This window comes from Semicossyphus pulcher, unplaced genomic scaffold, assembly GCF_022749685.1.
Source record: "Semicossyphus pulcher isolate SPU_LCO1_2020_fin unplaced genomic scaffold, fSemPul1.0.p SCAF_7, whole genome shotgun sequence".
In the NCBI taxonomy this organism is placed as follows: Eukaryota; Metazoa; Chordata; class Actinopteri; order Labriformes; family Labridae; genus Semicossyphus; species Semicossyphus pulcher.
In genome coordinates this window covers 1,294,164-1,310,877 of record NW_027211748.1, presented here as the reverse complement: position 1 = coordinate 1,310,877, position 16,714 = coordinate 1,294,164, and the positions used below count along the sequence as shown (strand labels likewise).

General features: G+C 40.1%; 1 protein-coding gene across 1 annotated transcript; it reads left to right on the top strand.

Annotated features, from left to right (window-relative positions):
* Positions 1 to 199: 199 nt before the first annotated feature.
* On the top strand, positions 200 to 16,323 carry acot11a (acyl-CoA thioesterase 11a). Its single transcript, XM_069685460.1, has 17 exons — positions 200 to 238; positions 1,408 to 1,613; positions 1,767 to 1,836; positions 1,947 to 2,007; positions 2,597 to 2,701; positions 2,888 to 3,023; positions 3,489 to 3,580; positions 4,933 to 4,994; positions 6,047 to 6,166; positions 6,512 to 6,650; positions 13,209 to 13,264; positions 13,392 to 13,458; positions 14,655 to 14,738; positions 14,832 to 14,965; positions 15,200 to 15,367; positions 15,465 to 15,591; positions 15,672 to 16,323. The coding sequence occupies exons 2-17, from the start codon at positions 1,415 to 1,417 to the stop codon at positions 15,903 to 15,905; spliced, it is 1,854 nt and encodes a 617-aa protein (XP_069541561.1). The 5' UTR covers positions 200 to 238; positions 1,408 to 1,414; the 3' UTR covers positions 15,906 to 16,323.
* Positions 16,324 to 16,714: the final 391 nt, after the last annotated feature.

Genomic DNA, 16,714 nt, shown 5'->3' with positions numbered 1-16,714 from the left:
TAAGTCAATGACTTCAATTTGATAACCCCTGAATCTTTCCCTCCTGTATCACAAATATTTTACTTTGAGATGGTGTGTTTGAGATGCATTCGTATAATAGTTTTTGGCACAGGCAATTGAAAATCTATAACCTCGATTAACAAGGCTTTTATTTTGAAAGTCATTACAGAAACACCCTATGCTGATTGCGTTACATCCTATCAACATACAGCTTGACACTGTCAGTGCTTGCGGTCAGGTATGTTTTTAAAGTAAGCTTATTTGTCTAAAAAGAACAGCTACAGCTTTATTTCGTTCAGTATTTACTCACGCAGCTAACTTTAGCTTTAGCTTGTAGTTGACGTAACATCTACCTGAAACTGTGAAATACAATTTGATATAAACGCAACGTTAAACTATTCTGTTTACAATAAAGTTATGGGAACAAGACTAGTTATGTCGCTGGTTTTAACCAATGGTTTTACTATTTCATATGCTTATGTTTCGGTTTGTAAAACGTAAGTTGTGTTAGTGTAACTTAGACCTTCCCTAACCTGTAACTTTATCTTGTTGTTCAATGTGCATGCATTGAGTTGTGATTTTCACGAGTCTCAGACCTGTGCGGACCTGTGTTTCATGTTATGTATGTGAAATTTCAAAACAAAATGGTATTTAGACAGCGTAGCTGCCGAGGTTTCATTTTAAATACACGAGACAGGGGGATGGGGATTCGTCAAATTTAGTGTGGTTAATGTGTAGATGGATAACTAAAAACACCTGATCGAGATACGGGTTTGTGGTGTCCACCCCCTTCAGCATGTCATCTTCAAACCACCAGTCCAGTACACTCCACTCTCGTCCTGTAGGCTGCGGTCACATACAACAAGCTAATCACACAAAATCACTGAAATGTTCTGCGGGTCTGATCGTGACTAAAACTCTGGCTTTGAGGACAAAATGCATTCATTTGAAAATGAATCATTTTGCAGGAAGCTGTCGCAGTAAACTATGTCCCAATCTTATGCAACCTGATGTGTCATGGATTAAGGACAGTGGCTGCAAAAGTTGACATACAAAGTTTGGAGATACAACATAGGATTTAGCCGTTTCCAACAGGGGACTTTGTGATTAAAAGGGTTAGCACTTATCCAACACAACACACCAACACCATACCAACAGCCCCCTTGTTCTGCAAAGTGAAAATGCAGTTTTTAAGTGAGCAACAGCAGCAAACAGTTGTCTTAAGTTAAATAAACTTAGGCATACACAAACAATGCAATGCATCTTCAAAGTGTTATCAAAATGTGAAAAAATAGAACATGGGCATCAGTGATATATGTACGTTAATGATGATTTGAGTCCGTGTTTCTTAAAGCTGACCAAAAACTGAATTCCATCTCAGCCTAAGAAACTCTTCCTGTCCCCCAGAAAGAAGATGACTTCTAGAGTGTTTGGTGATCCAGAAAAAGAGGGGGAGGAAGATGAGGAAGAAGAAGAGGATGAAGATGAAGAGAGTGTCAACCCAACAGAAGTGAAAATGAGTCAGATAGTGATGCCCTGTCACAGCAACCACCGTCAGGAGTTGAGTGTGGGACAACTGCTCAAATGGATAGACTCAACTGCCTGCCTCTCAGGTGATCTGTGTGTGTGTGTGTGTGTTGTGATGAAGTGACCGGTAATGCTTTGTGTTCAAATGGTCTTATATCACTTGTGAGTGTCCATTATATGCTGAAACCACTGACTAAACAAAAAGCACGTTATACTGTACATCTGTTTCACATGAGCAGCTGAGAGGCATGCTGGGAGTCCCTGCGTCACTGCCTCCATGGATGACATCCACTTTGAACACACCATTAGGTAAGAGGAAGTGAGTGCACTATACAGAGAGGTTGCTTCATCAGAGTGTCTAATGTGTGCGTGTGTGTTTAAACTGTATTCACTAAGTCTTCCTTTATGCCTCTCTTCAGAGTGGGTCAGGTGGTGAACATCAAGGCGAAGGTCAACAGAGCCTTTAACACCAGCATGGAGGTCAGATCAAGTACACACTGTATATTTGCTTCATTCATGTTTTTTGTTCAAGCATTTCTACAAACCAAAGATGGATAACTAAAAACACCTGATCGAGATACGGGTTTGTGGTGTCCACCCCCTTCAGCATGTCATCTTCAAACCACCAGTCCAGTACACTCCACTCTCGTCCTGTAGGCTGCGGTCACATACAACAAGCTAATCACACAAAATCACTGAAATGTTCTGCGGGTCTGATCGTGACTAAAACTCTGGCTACAACAGAAACAAGTTCAACAGAACTGGGCATCAGTTTATGTAAAAATGCACCTGTCCCACCACAGACATGTCAACAGTAGGACACATCTGTTGTCTGTCTGGGGTAACACTGTATTTAATGTGAATAAAGTCTGTAACTGGAAAGACTTGTCTAAATTAATACTGCTATCTTTTAGGTTACTGATTTCTGTTGTTAGAAGGCTTCTTTTATTTGTTACTTTAGTAAAGTAATGAATAAGTAAAGTGTTGACACATGGATTACCTTATAACCTTCATTATCAACATTAATGCTTTACAACATAATTATCCATGTGTTTGTGTTCCTTCTCAGGTTGGTGTGCAGGTGAGCTGTGAGGACCTGTTCTCTGATCGCCACTGGAGGGTTTGCCATGCCTACGCCACCTTTGTTACTCAGCGCACAAACACAGGAAAAAAGGTAAGGAGTGTGTTGCATTTTTAAGGGATTATGACCCTTTTGACATTCAAGAATGCGTTTATAGTTGGTAGCAACTACATCACTAACTGCACATCTACACTGAACAGTCTGTATTTGTATGTGTATCTCGGTATGGGTTAAGGTTTTCTCACACTAAGAAGACTTTACTGACATTATACCTCACAGGTGATCTTGAAGCCCATTGTACCTCACACTCAGAGAGAGCAAGTTGAATACAGCGTGGCAGCTGAGAGACGCCGGGTACGGATGATACATGATGACATCATCAAAGATCTGCTCTCCCATGGGTCCATCCAGCAGGGTAAGTTTGACACAAACAGCACATCACACCACACAACAGACATTAGGAGTAGCTACTTTCCCCAATGAAGCAGATGTTGTAGGTTGCTGTGAGAATGGAGATTTGTTGGCTGATTTAACCTGATGCTGAGTACTACTAAGAAAGTGAAAAACCAGGAAAGAGTATGAGTCCCTATTCATACAGCACATAAACAAGGGCCTTAAATGTGTTTCATCCTAAGCCAGTTGTTTAACAGTAATTTCTGACGTGACCTTGGTGGGCTGTTCACAGCCACTTTTGACCATGTATTTCATAAATAAAATACACATGTCAAATATCTGTCTTGGAGGAGGCGGGATTATTCAGGATCATTTTTGAATCTTTTAAAATCCAACAATTCTCTCTATCTGTTTAAAAGATATCTAGAATAAAACCAACCATATCCTTGAAAATCTTACATGTTTTAAAATTGTTTGTGTGTGTCAGCTGACATCTCAGCAGAAGGCAATGCAGTGGCAGCAGAGAAGACCAAGGTGGAGAGTGTTGAGCTGGTTCTACCCCCACACGCTAATCATCAGGTTATTCATTCTCTCTATTAATCACAGGGATGAACGGAGGAATCAGCCTTTATTTTCTGCTCTATTTTTGGTACTGTTATATTTACAATATTTTCATAATAACTAAGAGTGTTTATACATATTAAAGTAATAATCTCCAAGATTTTCATTTAAATAAATGTCTGTTAAGTCACTATCTAACTACGAATGACGTAACACAATGGTGATTGAGCCTATGGCCCACTGATGAAAGACTTTGCATTTGCAGTATTACAGACTGGGTGCCTTTCTGGTGACTTTCATGGAAAAAAACTCACAAGCGGCGCCCAGTTAGTGACGCGTTTTCCATCAGCCAGCAGTGGTTGGTCTGCCAGAGAGGGTAGGCGGAGCTAAGCGGCTGCTTTTCCGCTCTCTGCAAGTGTTGGAGTAAACAGTAATCTACTATGGCTGAACAAACAAAGAAAAGATGGATGACTACAGATACAACTTCAACAAGAAGTGAAAATCCAAAGAAAAAGAAACAAACTCGACGCTCAGATGAAGCAAACAGTCTGAAAAGGAAAGCAACCGTCAGCCAGGAAAATCAAGAGTTCAAGAAGTGTGCTCCTGCAATTACTGTTTAAGATTAGATAAAATAAAAAAACGTTATTTTCTGTTTCACAGGAATTTTTCGTGTGTGACATGCTCTGAACAATCAGACAGAACAGCATTAAAACAACATAAAGAACATCTGTAAGGTCGCGCAACAGCAGACATTACAAGACATGACACAATATTATCAAGCACCCGTCCCACATCATGCACTTACAGACACATCATACATCCAAAATGTCCTTAAAAATAACAGTCCCTTGGTGGGTGGGTTTATCGCCATATATGCCGCCAAAGAGATGAAACTGAGAACTCCGAGATTACCACTTTTAGGGGAAATCTGCTATTTGAAAACCTGAACATTATTTTATATATATTTTTGGGGTCTAAATGACTAAAAGGTAGAAAAAGCTGAGCTGCAATGGCTGCAACTGCGTCGATCAAATTACATCCTCAAGAAGTTCGTGTTTTTCCCACTACAGGCTGTAATTGTTATCCTAAGTGTCTGAAAATGATATGGAAAGGATCCCACTACAATCGACTGGAGTATTCCAATGATTTTGTACTTGTTAACCATTGTATATAGAATATGTATAAAAATATGTATTAAAAAAATAGGGCCCAGGTTTAAAAAGACAGTAAAACATTTGCTATGGTTCTGTTATACATCATTAACAAATTTCAACAGCTTTTGCTATTGCTCTCTACGGTTCATCATTGTTGTTTCATTTCACTGTTTAGGGGTGGGTTGAGTGTTTCATCGTCTCTGTTTATTGCACCAGGTAAACACATTTGGAGGACAGATCATGGCCTGGATGGTGAATGTAGCTACAATTGCTGCCAGGTACCAAAACACACACATTTTTTATTCTTCATTTGAAACCACCGGGGCAACAGAGGATTTGCACATAAACACTTGATAGTAAAGAACACACTGGACATAAAGGGCCCTGTTGTCCACCCGGCGCAAAGCGCCAAAGCACGCAGCGCAAGTGTCATTGCTATCTTCCACCCAGCGCAGTCGTCATTTTCACACCCAGAGCCCACGTTGTGTAAATAGCAAGTGATCTTGCGCCACCGTTAGCGCCCATGGGCGTGTTAGTTTTGATATGACGTGTGGTCAGGCAAACGGGTGGCGCATTGCTATCTAGAGGACGCAGAAAGCGGCCGCGCCTTAGACCAACAAAAACCTGGTCTACAGTCTAAAGTCTATGGCGCAATCTGTGTTTGCAATATAGAGGGCGCATTATGGACATACATCAGAGAGTTTACAACACAGGTCTGCTTTTCACTCACACGGGGACGCACAGCAGCGCTTCTACTCATCCGGGAAAAGCAGTGTGTTTGCAGATACAGTGAAAACACGTTGTTTAAGGGACAGACCGCAAGCTTTGGTTTCCCTCGTCTCCTTAAATCATGATGCTGCTTTCGGTTTGTTACCGAACTGCTGAGAAGGACAGGACAAGCTCTCCTCCACACACACCTGCTTCACCTCCACACACACACCTGCTTCACCTCAGGAAGATTCCTGCTCCAGCCGCGCACGGGCCAAAAACTACTGAGAACGACACAAAGCTCTCCATAATGATGACTGAGCCTCGAGCTGAAACAGTTTACATGGATTTCTTGACAGACACATAAAAACATTTCTATTTAACTGGTTGTTGGCAGTATTTAACGTTTTCTTTGTTTTCATATTTGCATCCTGTGGAAAACATGCTGGTTTTATATATTCTTGCACTGATATGAGCCCATATCTAACTTGACTTATTTATTTTTATTTAAGCCACAAATACACACTTTCTTTGACAGATGTGACTGGGAAACACAGTATCTCTAAAATGTTCTCTTTTATTATTTTCCTGTGGTATAATCTCCCTCTCTTTCTATATGCAGTCGTCTGTGTCAGGCTCACCCGACTCTGCGGACCATCGACATGTTCACCTTCAGAGGACCTTCTCAGGTTGGAGACAGACTGCTTCTGAGGGCTATAGTGAACAACGCCTTCAAAAACAGGTCAACATCAGTTTGTCCAAAAGAAAATATGAGTTCGAGTTCAACTTTAATTATCACATAGAATCATACTTGGTTTAATCATTGTGAAATGTATGGCAAGCTCTGTTGACAGAAAAGGAGTGTAAAGTAGAATAAGAATAATAAAAGACATGAATGTTAACTGAGGTAAGTAACTGAGTAATAAGTAGAAATATATTCTTGAATAGTGGTGGGGCCGGGGGATATGATCAGATATGATCAGTGATGTGTGTGGAGGAACAGATCATGATAACAGTTGATTATTATACAGCAAAGAAAAAGTTGTAAGAAAGACTGAATAACATGGATTTGATGTGTGTCGTGCAGCATTGAGGTGGGGGTGCGTGCAGAGGCCTATCAGGAGGAGGGACCTAACCGACACATAAACTCTGCATTCATGACCTTTGAGGTCCTTGATGACCACGGGAAGGCACGTACGTTACCACGGATACGACCTGAACCACTGGTGAGTTAGCTGGCAGAACAAGACACATTGGCGGCAGTTACATTGACTCTATTTGTCATTCTGATTGTAATCATTCCAATCAAAGGTTTTGGTCAACTATTTACAGCAGTTGTGATCCAATGCAGCCTGTTGTTTCCATGTGTTGATGCATTTAATCGCATCAGCTAATCAAATGTGAAAAAGTGATGGATAAACAATCTGCATTTATTTTCCAGCCTTTTAAGGATATCGCTAAGCAATATCTCTTTGACTCAATGACAATATCTGTTGTCTGTTCCGCTCTCTTGTTGCAGTTATTTTATTGCTCTAAATCAAACAACAGCTTGTCTCCAACAACAAATATTTCCAGTTCAGAGGGTGGCATTTCACCCATAAGCTGGTTTGCCAGTCACCATAAATACGCAAAGAGCCGAGGAACGTACATCCCAAGAATTTTGTTCAAGATTAACTTTAAAAGTTTAAGATTAAGTGATTGATTAAGTCAGGTATTAGAGAAGTAACCGTTAAAAATAACCACCAAAATCACTCTTTAGAGGTGTGAACTTGTTGTACAGAAAGGTGTTTTCTCTGCTTGAAAGCAGCAGTTTTGCCACTTAAGTTCAACTTCAGCCGACACTGAGTAACCATGTCTGTTTTCTTCCTTTCATGGTTCGTGCTACTGACAGTGCATGGTTTTGAATTTACATCACAACAGATTCATAATAAAATTTAGTCAACAATTACATTTTATGTCAAACAATTCATTTGACATCATTCAATTATTTAATGAAATATTGTTTGCAAACATTTATTGTTGTGTTGGTGCCTCTGGTTTATAAGGGTCAAGTAAATTGCATGTTTCACTGTGTTCACTGTCTGATGTTCTTCTCTTCTCTACTATTTTGGTATGACTGTTAAAGCTGTATTACTTTTGGGGCACTAAGGTGTAGAGGAACAGGCTAACTTCAGCTGCTAAATGCTCCACTTTGTTCACCAGTTACTCTGTGTCTGTCTGCTGTTTTGTGCTGTCCGTGTACGGTATAGTGGGTTTTGTCACTGCAAACAGCTGCTAGAAAGTACCTCGATGAGAGTGCCTTAACTGAAACGAAAGAGTAAAACTTTTTCGGCCTTGGCCAGAGGAGGTGCGTGCATGAACTGTAATAACCTTTGCTCGCTTCATGCCAAAGATCTGGGTTGCATGTCGCTTTTACTGTTGTGTCTCTTCTGTTCAGATGGGGGAAACTTGTACTTTGATCTGTCAGTGGAGAATAAACATACCCCAAGAGCTTAAACTTTTTTTGCCAGTTTACACCTGTCTAACTACATGATGTTTTTGTTTCCATAGCAACGACTCTGTTCTTCAGTGTTTCATGTATGTTTCTTTGGCACAGCTCCATGCCGCCTTAACAGAGTAACGTCAGAGTATCATCTATACGTTTCAAAAACTTTTTCTGTGTAATCTCTGTATTTTCCTCTGAGAAAATTCTGTGCAAACGCTGTGTTATGGGATATTCTGTCAGACTTACCGGGGAAGCAGTTACTGTAGCATCCAGACACGCACTTTAACACTACTCCTTTAAAGTTGCTTTTTTGGAATGACTTCAATTCTATGTTTAAAAAAGCACATAAAAACAATCTATACTATCGTAATTATTATAACTGTTAAAACCAGACACCTGCCAGCTTACCAGCTCAGTCTCATCAATGCCAGAAGCCGGCTTGATTCCATCTGAGACAGTTAAGCAATATCAGAATCAGAATCAGGTTTATTGCCAAGTAGGTTTACACATACAAGGAATTTGTTTTGGTGGTTTTGGTGCAGAACAATTAACACAGAACTAAAATAAAATAAGGAAAAGACTTAAATAGAAAAAGATAAATAGATATCACATGAAAGGGAGTGATGTTGTACTGGATATCATCACGGCTGTGATTCGGTCACAGATAATCACAGCTGTGATGATATTCACTACCACATTATGACCTTGAGCGTGATATTGCTTTTATACAACAGTTAAACAAGCTGCAAGTAGTAGTTAACAGTACAAATCAACAACAGATTATTTTTTGCTTCCCTAACTCAACTAGTTCCACAACTTAACTAAACTGAGCCCAAACATTCTCCTGCACTCTGTGTCTACAGGTTACCACAGACCAGCTACTTTATATGATGTATATTTGTCTGTTTAATTTAATTTAAAATGCAACCAGTGAGAGTAAGAGTCTGCTGTGTACCAGCTGGTACCAGAGGTACCAGCTTGATGAATGTAGACATACACAGTCTGCTGCAGTTTTAATTAACAGTATTCAGAACACCTGGCTGAGGCGGAGTGATACAGAGTAAAAAGTCCCCGTGATGTTGAACTCTATATCACCACTTATGGAATGTCTCTTGTCCAATCAGATTACTTGGTCAGAACTAACTGTTGTATAATGGTATTTAGACCACTGACAGTGTTTTCTGTAGCATTCCAAATCTTTTAATATTTTACCCTTGCATTAAATTCTTTAAACGTCTATCAATAATTGTACATTTTAATTCCTGGCACAAAACAATGTCAGAACAAAAACATTCAAAAAATGTCCTGAAGTTAATTCTGCTTAATTTAATGCCTAAAAAATCTACAGTATAGTATACATGGCTTGTAATGTACAAGCTGTTACAGTTCAGAACTTAACTGATATGTAAGTGACTCCTATTAAAGCTGTGACACAAGCTTTTTCAGAGATGGGACTGGTAAGGTCTGACGGCCTGGTTGTTTAAAGATCAGAGCTATAAACCTTATCTGTAACTTAACAATGTTGGAAGGAGGGGCCTTGTGTTATTGAAGCAGCTCTAATAACAGTGCCCTACTCCTAAATGTATGACACTAAAGAGAGTTCAGTTGCATGGTGACAGGTGCTATGTTTATTGGTTAACTATAATATCATTTGAAGGGATTGTTCGCCGATTTTCAAACGTATCTATATATATCCGAGTTACATTTATTGTGACAAACACATTGCAGTTTTTTCAGATGTTACTGTGACCCAGGGAAGCGTTTAGTGCAGTGGCAAAATCGGATGTTCTGCCGGCACCAGAGGCCTCATTGATGGGATTAGGTGGCCCAGAAGAACTAAAGGCTTTTTAAGTTTGGATTTCTATTTTAAGCCTCCGACTGTATTGCAAACTCGCTGAGTATCAAAGAGCAAAAAGTGCATCCTAATATATGAGTGCAGAGGATGTTATGTACTAGATACACTCACTGTATTTTCAGCTGACCGGGGTGCCTACATGTACCAAAACAAGCACAAGCAACACAGACAACAATCTTCTACACATTTGATAATTCAGGGTTCAGCTGTGTAAATGATGACCAAGTATTTAGTATTTAAAGGACAATGAGGTCATCTCATCCAGGTTTAAGATCTGCATAAACAAGGTACTGTTTGTTTTATTTATTGTTCGTGTATAGGTATTGTTATATTTATAGGCATTTATGGGAGATAGGTATTTATTGTTTGTTTTGCTGCTTGTGTAACTATTTTGCAGTCTAAAGCAGGGCTCCCTTCAATGTCAATCAAGATACAAATGTAGCAACAGAAGCATGGATATATGAAGACGTGTTGGCATATATCATTCTTTGTGCAGACACAATTAATGCATCTGGCCCAAGGTTACATTTGGCTGGAGAGTTTAATGGTACCAAAAACCTGAAGGGCAGTATACTGTCTAACTTTAAGATTAAAAGGCCAAGAGAAGAAGGAGGACTGGAAGAGGACTACAGTTGTGACAGGAGGACCTCAGTGTGTATATGTGCCCTAAGGTAGTGTGGATGCGCTTGAGCTTACCTTCGGGGGCGCCACGAAGATCTTTGAAGAAAACCGTTATGTGTGTCCTTCTGTGAGCAACTCACAAAAACAGTTTTAAAGGGTTTTTATTACGTAAGATTCGTCAATACCAATTTAGTCTCAAAAGAAAAAAAATAAAAGAGATTAACGGGGGGCTCTAAACTGAAGGGGCACCAAAAATTCCCTAATCTAGTTTCCTATTGTCCTGTCCCTCCTAAGATTTTGATCACACCATTGCAGTGGTGGTTGGTCATGCTGTATGACTTCGCAAGCCAATTGAGATCGGGTTTGAGTCTTGTGAGAAGACTTCAGCACGAGGTTGGCTGCTTTTATACTGCAAGGGGAAGTACCTAACCATTCCGTCCTTGTACATGACGCGTGTCAATGGACCTTTTTCTCCATGCAAAACAGTTGAACAGTCCGTTCTTGCGCACATGCAGGTATCAAGAATGTGTCAGGACCCTGCTCCTGCACTCTAGCTGGAAAGTCCCTGGGTCAAACAGGGGTGAACACCTGCTGGCTAAAAAAGTTTCAAAAAAAACTAATTTAACACCAGCTGTGTCTCGGTGAAAAACAAAAATGTTAAACACCTACTATGTCTGGGTCACAGAAAGTTTAACATGTTCCATCTCTGGGTCACAGAAAGTTTAACACTTTCCATGTCTGGGTTACAAAAGTTTAACACTTGCTCTGTCTACATCACAACCATAGACTGTATCAATAATGGACGTGGTCTCAGTGACGTCACCCATTGGTTTCTGAAGAAGCGTTTTGAAGCCCGAATTGCACCGGCGCTGGGGGTCGCCATATTGGAAATGCCAGAGCCGGCTAATCCAGAGAGACGGGCAAAGAGGCGGAGCGCGACCGAGCTACAGCCTATGGCTGAGAACTATGGGCGGGCCGCATGAATCAGCCAGCTACGGCTATGAAGCTAGGCTATATGCTCCTCAGCGTAGCTAGCGGTTATTAGCCATAGACTGTATACATCATGAATGAGCTGGTTTGACTTTGCCAGAAGGAGATTCTGTCGGTGACTGACTGCAGGTGTTTAGTTATCAGAGTAAAGAAGTAGCGGACTCGCTGCTCGCTCGCCCGTTGAGAGAGGGGCGAGCCGACACGTAAAGGGAAACGTAAAATAACCGATCTTCTCATCACTGCAGCCCGCTGTAATCTTTCCTGGGAAAAGCCAACAACTCCTGACTCCTATTTACTGGCCGACGATTAAATAAATAAACACTGCACAGGCTAACAAGCAGCTAAAGGGAGCACAGTATACCTGCTACTTAGTGCTAAAAATATTTCAGTACAGTAACACTATCATTTAACTCACCGTAAAGCTGGAGCTCAGACTTCTTGCACAGCCATAAAGTTCCATAAATCCCACAGAGAGATTATTTGTCCAAACTTTGAATGAAAAAATCCCCAAAAGTCTCCAACAACACAAACAGGTGAAGTTAAGCTCAGTGTCTGAGTCTGTGTTGACGTCTAGCAGACAGCCAGCAGGATCCACCTGTCAATCAAGTGATCCGGCCCCTATGATTTAAGGCTTAATAAAATTAAAACGGGTGTGTTCTAAAAACATTCACCCCCCGTACAGTTATCTTGAACAATAAAATTAGCTATTTATAACAAAACTGTTTTTTGTACCAGGCTGTAAACCTGTTTATTTCTGCTGTAAAAATTGTCATTTTCCCACCTGCTGTAATGTTTTTTCTTGTTTTCTGGAGCCAGCCTCAAGTGGCCACTTGAAGAACTGCAGTTTTTTGCACTTATGCATTGGCTTCAATTTTCAACACCGGGGGTTGCCGCTTGGTCACAACTGGCATGTTTCTGTGTGACTTCCTGTGCAGCTACAGTTGCTTCCTGCTTACACACACACACACACACACACACACACACACACACACGCACACACACACACACGCACACACACACACACACACACACACACACACACACACTTTCTTACAGCAGTTACATAGGCCTTTAAAAAAGCATAACAATATGTTCATTATAACAAATGCAAACTTATAAAAAACTTATTTTCCCCTTTTTATCTTGTAACAAGATAAAACAAACCAAATAATATTGCCAGTATAAAATGCTTAAACCTTAAAAAAGTTCAAACTTATCTTTGTCTAATATCACACCAAGCAGATTATATGTTGTCAAGCAAATGAAATCATTTAAAAAAGTAATTATTATGAGCAAACAATCTTTTAAGCATATATAGGTAACGTCAACCTGTCAGATGACTTAAAGCATCGGTACAATACTCCTGGAGATTTCCTCCTTACATTATTTTGTTTTGCTATTTTAGTCTCTTCAATTTGTTTTGTAATCAACTATTGATGAAGATTCAATAATCAAGTTTCAGAAGCCATCCCATCCTAAAGATGGCCAGTCCAAAGGACGTATGAAACAGAACACTATAACTGCGCAACTTCTGCTATTCATTCAACACTACAAACTGAGGTTGTGGGTCTTAACTTTAGGTTGTCATGATTTAGCTCCATTCAAAGTGGGAGGAATGTTTAAAAAAAAAAAAACCCCAGCAAAAGTTGTTACTGCCTGAATATCACTCTTACTGTATTTGGCAATCACTATAAAAAGGTTTAAATTACAATATGTAAATAAAAATGCAATGCACCTGTAATTGAAAAAACACTTATGGGTGCTGCAGTAGGTGGATATATAAGATGAAAACATTTTAAATAAGTCCCTACTCTCTCTGTTTTTCATTCACAGGAAGGGGAGAGGCGGTTTCAAGAAGCCGTCGCCAGAAAGAAGATCCGATTGGATAGGTAACCAGTCTGTGTATTCGCTTGAAGAGTTGATACTTTGTGAGCTTTTCACAAGTGATACAGATTGTGCTAAAATGATCTGGCAGTATCACATGACAAATGACTTTGCTTTTCTTTCTTGTTTCAGAAAGTACATCATTTCCCGCAAGCAGGGCGAGGTTCCTTTGTCTCTACCCTGGGATCCAAGAAACCAGGTGAGGAAAACCCACAGGACTATAACCAACGAAATGTACTGGCAATAATCCATTAATGACAGCTCATTTGGTCCAAATGGTCACCTGTGAATGTATGGAGCCAGTTGGACTTCATCTGACTTCAGTTAGGCCAACTTGTCAACAATGCTACAGACTGTCTTGGTCCATTTTTTTTTTTATCTGCTTATGCTTTCACTTCATCCATCTCTGTGAAGGTTCTCAGTAATCCAGGTCATGGTACTTTGAAGCTTAATCCAAAAGGCAACTGGACTTGGTTGAAGTTCTTGAGGACATTTCACCTCTCATCCGAAAGGCTTCTTTAGTTCAGAACTGAAAATGTTTGCTGAATGGAAGTCGGATTCATAATTTCTGATGCATTCAGGGAAGTCAGGGAAATCTAAACGCTGATTGGGTCTCGACACAGCGGAAAGCAAATTCGTCGCTCAAGTTGAAATTTTTGACGTAGAACAGATTGTTAGCTGCACTTGCATGCAAATGTCTGTTTATAGAATAAATCGTTGTCAGATGACCCCCGATGGCAGCAGGGATGGCATTATGTTGGATTGCATTCCCCCTTCTTTTCCTCTCTACATGGCCTGTTTTTCCTGCATACACCAAAGCATGCTGATGGCATACTCCGACTAGAAACACACTACAAACCAAAACCAGAACACATCCTCTACTAAAATCTGATCGTGCCTACAGATTGTACATTTTTATGTATGCTTTACAGTACTAAACATTTACAAAGCATGTAATTCTGTTTAGGTTCATGTCACAGGATTTTAATGTGATTGATGATGTTCTTGAAGTATATTTTAAAAATTAGCCTGATGCTACATTTATTGAGATCATTAATTTACGGATTATTTGCATTACCCCTTGGCAACACTTAAAAACAACTCTATGTTGACTGTGAAGGATTAACTATTTGTAGAAGGTGTCAAGATTCAGCAGGTTGATTTTCATACTGTACAGAGATTCATGAAAACCAATGTATATGATAAATATACAATTTAATTTAGTACCAATATAATACCAACAACTAATATTAACAATAATATCAGGCTGTCGCTTTTCTGCAGGATGAAATGAGAGAAAGTTGTGATTCTCATCAGATGGCAGTTAAAGGAGTAGCATGATTGCCTAGTATTGAAAAATAATATTCTGCTCATGTGTATGCATGTGTTTTTCAGGTGTATCTGAGCTATAACAATGTTTCAGCTCTGAAGATGTTGGCTGCTAAAAACAACTGGCGCCTCAGCTCTGAGAAAGACAAGGTATTGTGAAAGGGAGTCTATGTTTTATTTATGAGAGTGGTTCATCCAGTTCCCCCTGAGGAGCTGACTATTCATGTGATTCTTTGTTCCCAGGTTCGTTTGTACACCCTGGAGCAGAAGTCCATGTTGAGTTTTAGGGTGGAATCAGAGGTGGATGTTCCTGCACACAGAGCCTTTGGTCTGCTGGCTGAGCTGAGTGACAGACCTAGCTGGGACACACATTATCAGTAATGCTTTCAAACACACACGCATGCACACACATGCGCACACACACACACACAAATGTATACACTTTGTAAAAATCAATTCAAGCTTGACAAACTGCTCTACAAAGTTCAAGAGTTCATGTCCTCTTGTGAAAGATAATACTTTTAGAACAAGTTATAGTGTAACCAAATAAGTCCCGGGTCATTGTACCTCCAATTCCTGTCCATTAATTTAACGCATCTTTTCTAATTCAGCAACTGTGAGCTGATTCACCGGGTTGACGATGAGGACTTCTTGTATCGTGTGGTGACTCCATCAGTGCATCACAGTGGAGTAGGCTCCCCAACCTCAGCCTGTCAGGGACAAGGGGTTCTTCAGGATTTCATCTTGTTGGCTTCCAAGAGGAAGCCGTGTGGCAGCGGGTCAGTACAATGACACACTGGCTGGCCTGAATGGCAGGTCAGAGGTCATAAGGCACAGTGCTACAGGATTTACTGTTTATTTTTTTCCTTTCCTCAGAGATCCATATGTCATTGCTCTGCGTTCAGTGTCCCTGCCCACTCACCCTCCTACTGAGGGATATAACAGAGGAGAGGTTCTGTGTGCTGGATTCACCATACTGGAGACTGAAAACAACATGTCACTAGTGAGACATATAATAATTTGGCTGATCAATGAGTCATTAACATGTCTTCACAAACTTCACTTATATTTATTTTTTTCCAGATCAGTTACTATAACCAGGCGTCTCCAGAGGTACTTCCTTACATCTCCACAGATATTGCTGGCCTCTCCTCCTCTTTCTACCACACCTTCTGCTCCTGCAGCCAGTACCTGACAAGGAACAGACTGCAGTCCACAACCTTGACGCAAACAGGCCAATACCAGGCCTCAAGTACAGACAGTCCCACATGTGAAGCTGACAGTCTGTCAGTGGCCCTTTGCAGCACCCAGCTGTAATGCTGTAGTCAGTGGTACTTTCCAGGCCAGTTTACATCACAAGGATTGAAGTCAAACTGATGTTCATACTGCGTGGTACGATTACCTCAGTCACACTAATCATAAGATGAAACTTGCATTAAACTTCTTCAAACTACTTAGACACTGAATGCTCACTTTAATGGTTAAGCAGAATCAGATGTAAGACATAAATCATATTTTTAAAATAAAAGCCTTTTAGTTTCTTGGTTTGGACACAAATGAAACATTTTGAAGGTAAATGTCTGTGTAATTTTTTTAAGTCAAGAGTGGGATTCATTTTGATTAACACTAAGAGTATCATTAACGTGAGAGAAATGTCTGCATTTGCTTCCTGCACTTTGCACAAAGCAACACCTGTCTTTTGTTAAAACAGTTGGTGGTTCATTAAATGCTTTCATAGGACTTTAATAAACAGTTTTTTAAAATATGTATATTTGCTTTATGTGAATTCAACATTAGGAATTCAAGGGGTCCTTTTGTGAATCGGCCTCAAAGATTCTTTAGCCATGTTAGCAGCTTGGTGCTGAGGATTAGCAGTGCTCAGAGATATTATGCTATTATACGTAGGCCAGCATGCTCACAGTTACAATGATAACATGTTAATGCATGGTAATCATGCTCCTGTATTCACCTTTTTAGTTTAGCATGCAATCCCACTAACATGCTAATTAGATATAAACATGGTAAAATAAGTACAGCTGAGCGAAAGTATTATGAAAAACTGTAATAAAGCCCTGATAGTGGTGCTAGGGATCATCAATTTATGACAGTTCATCCTGAGGGGAACA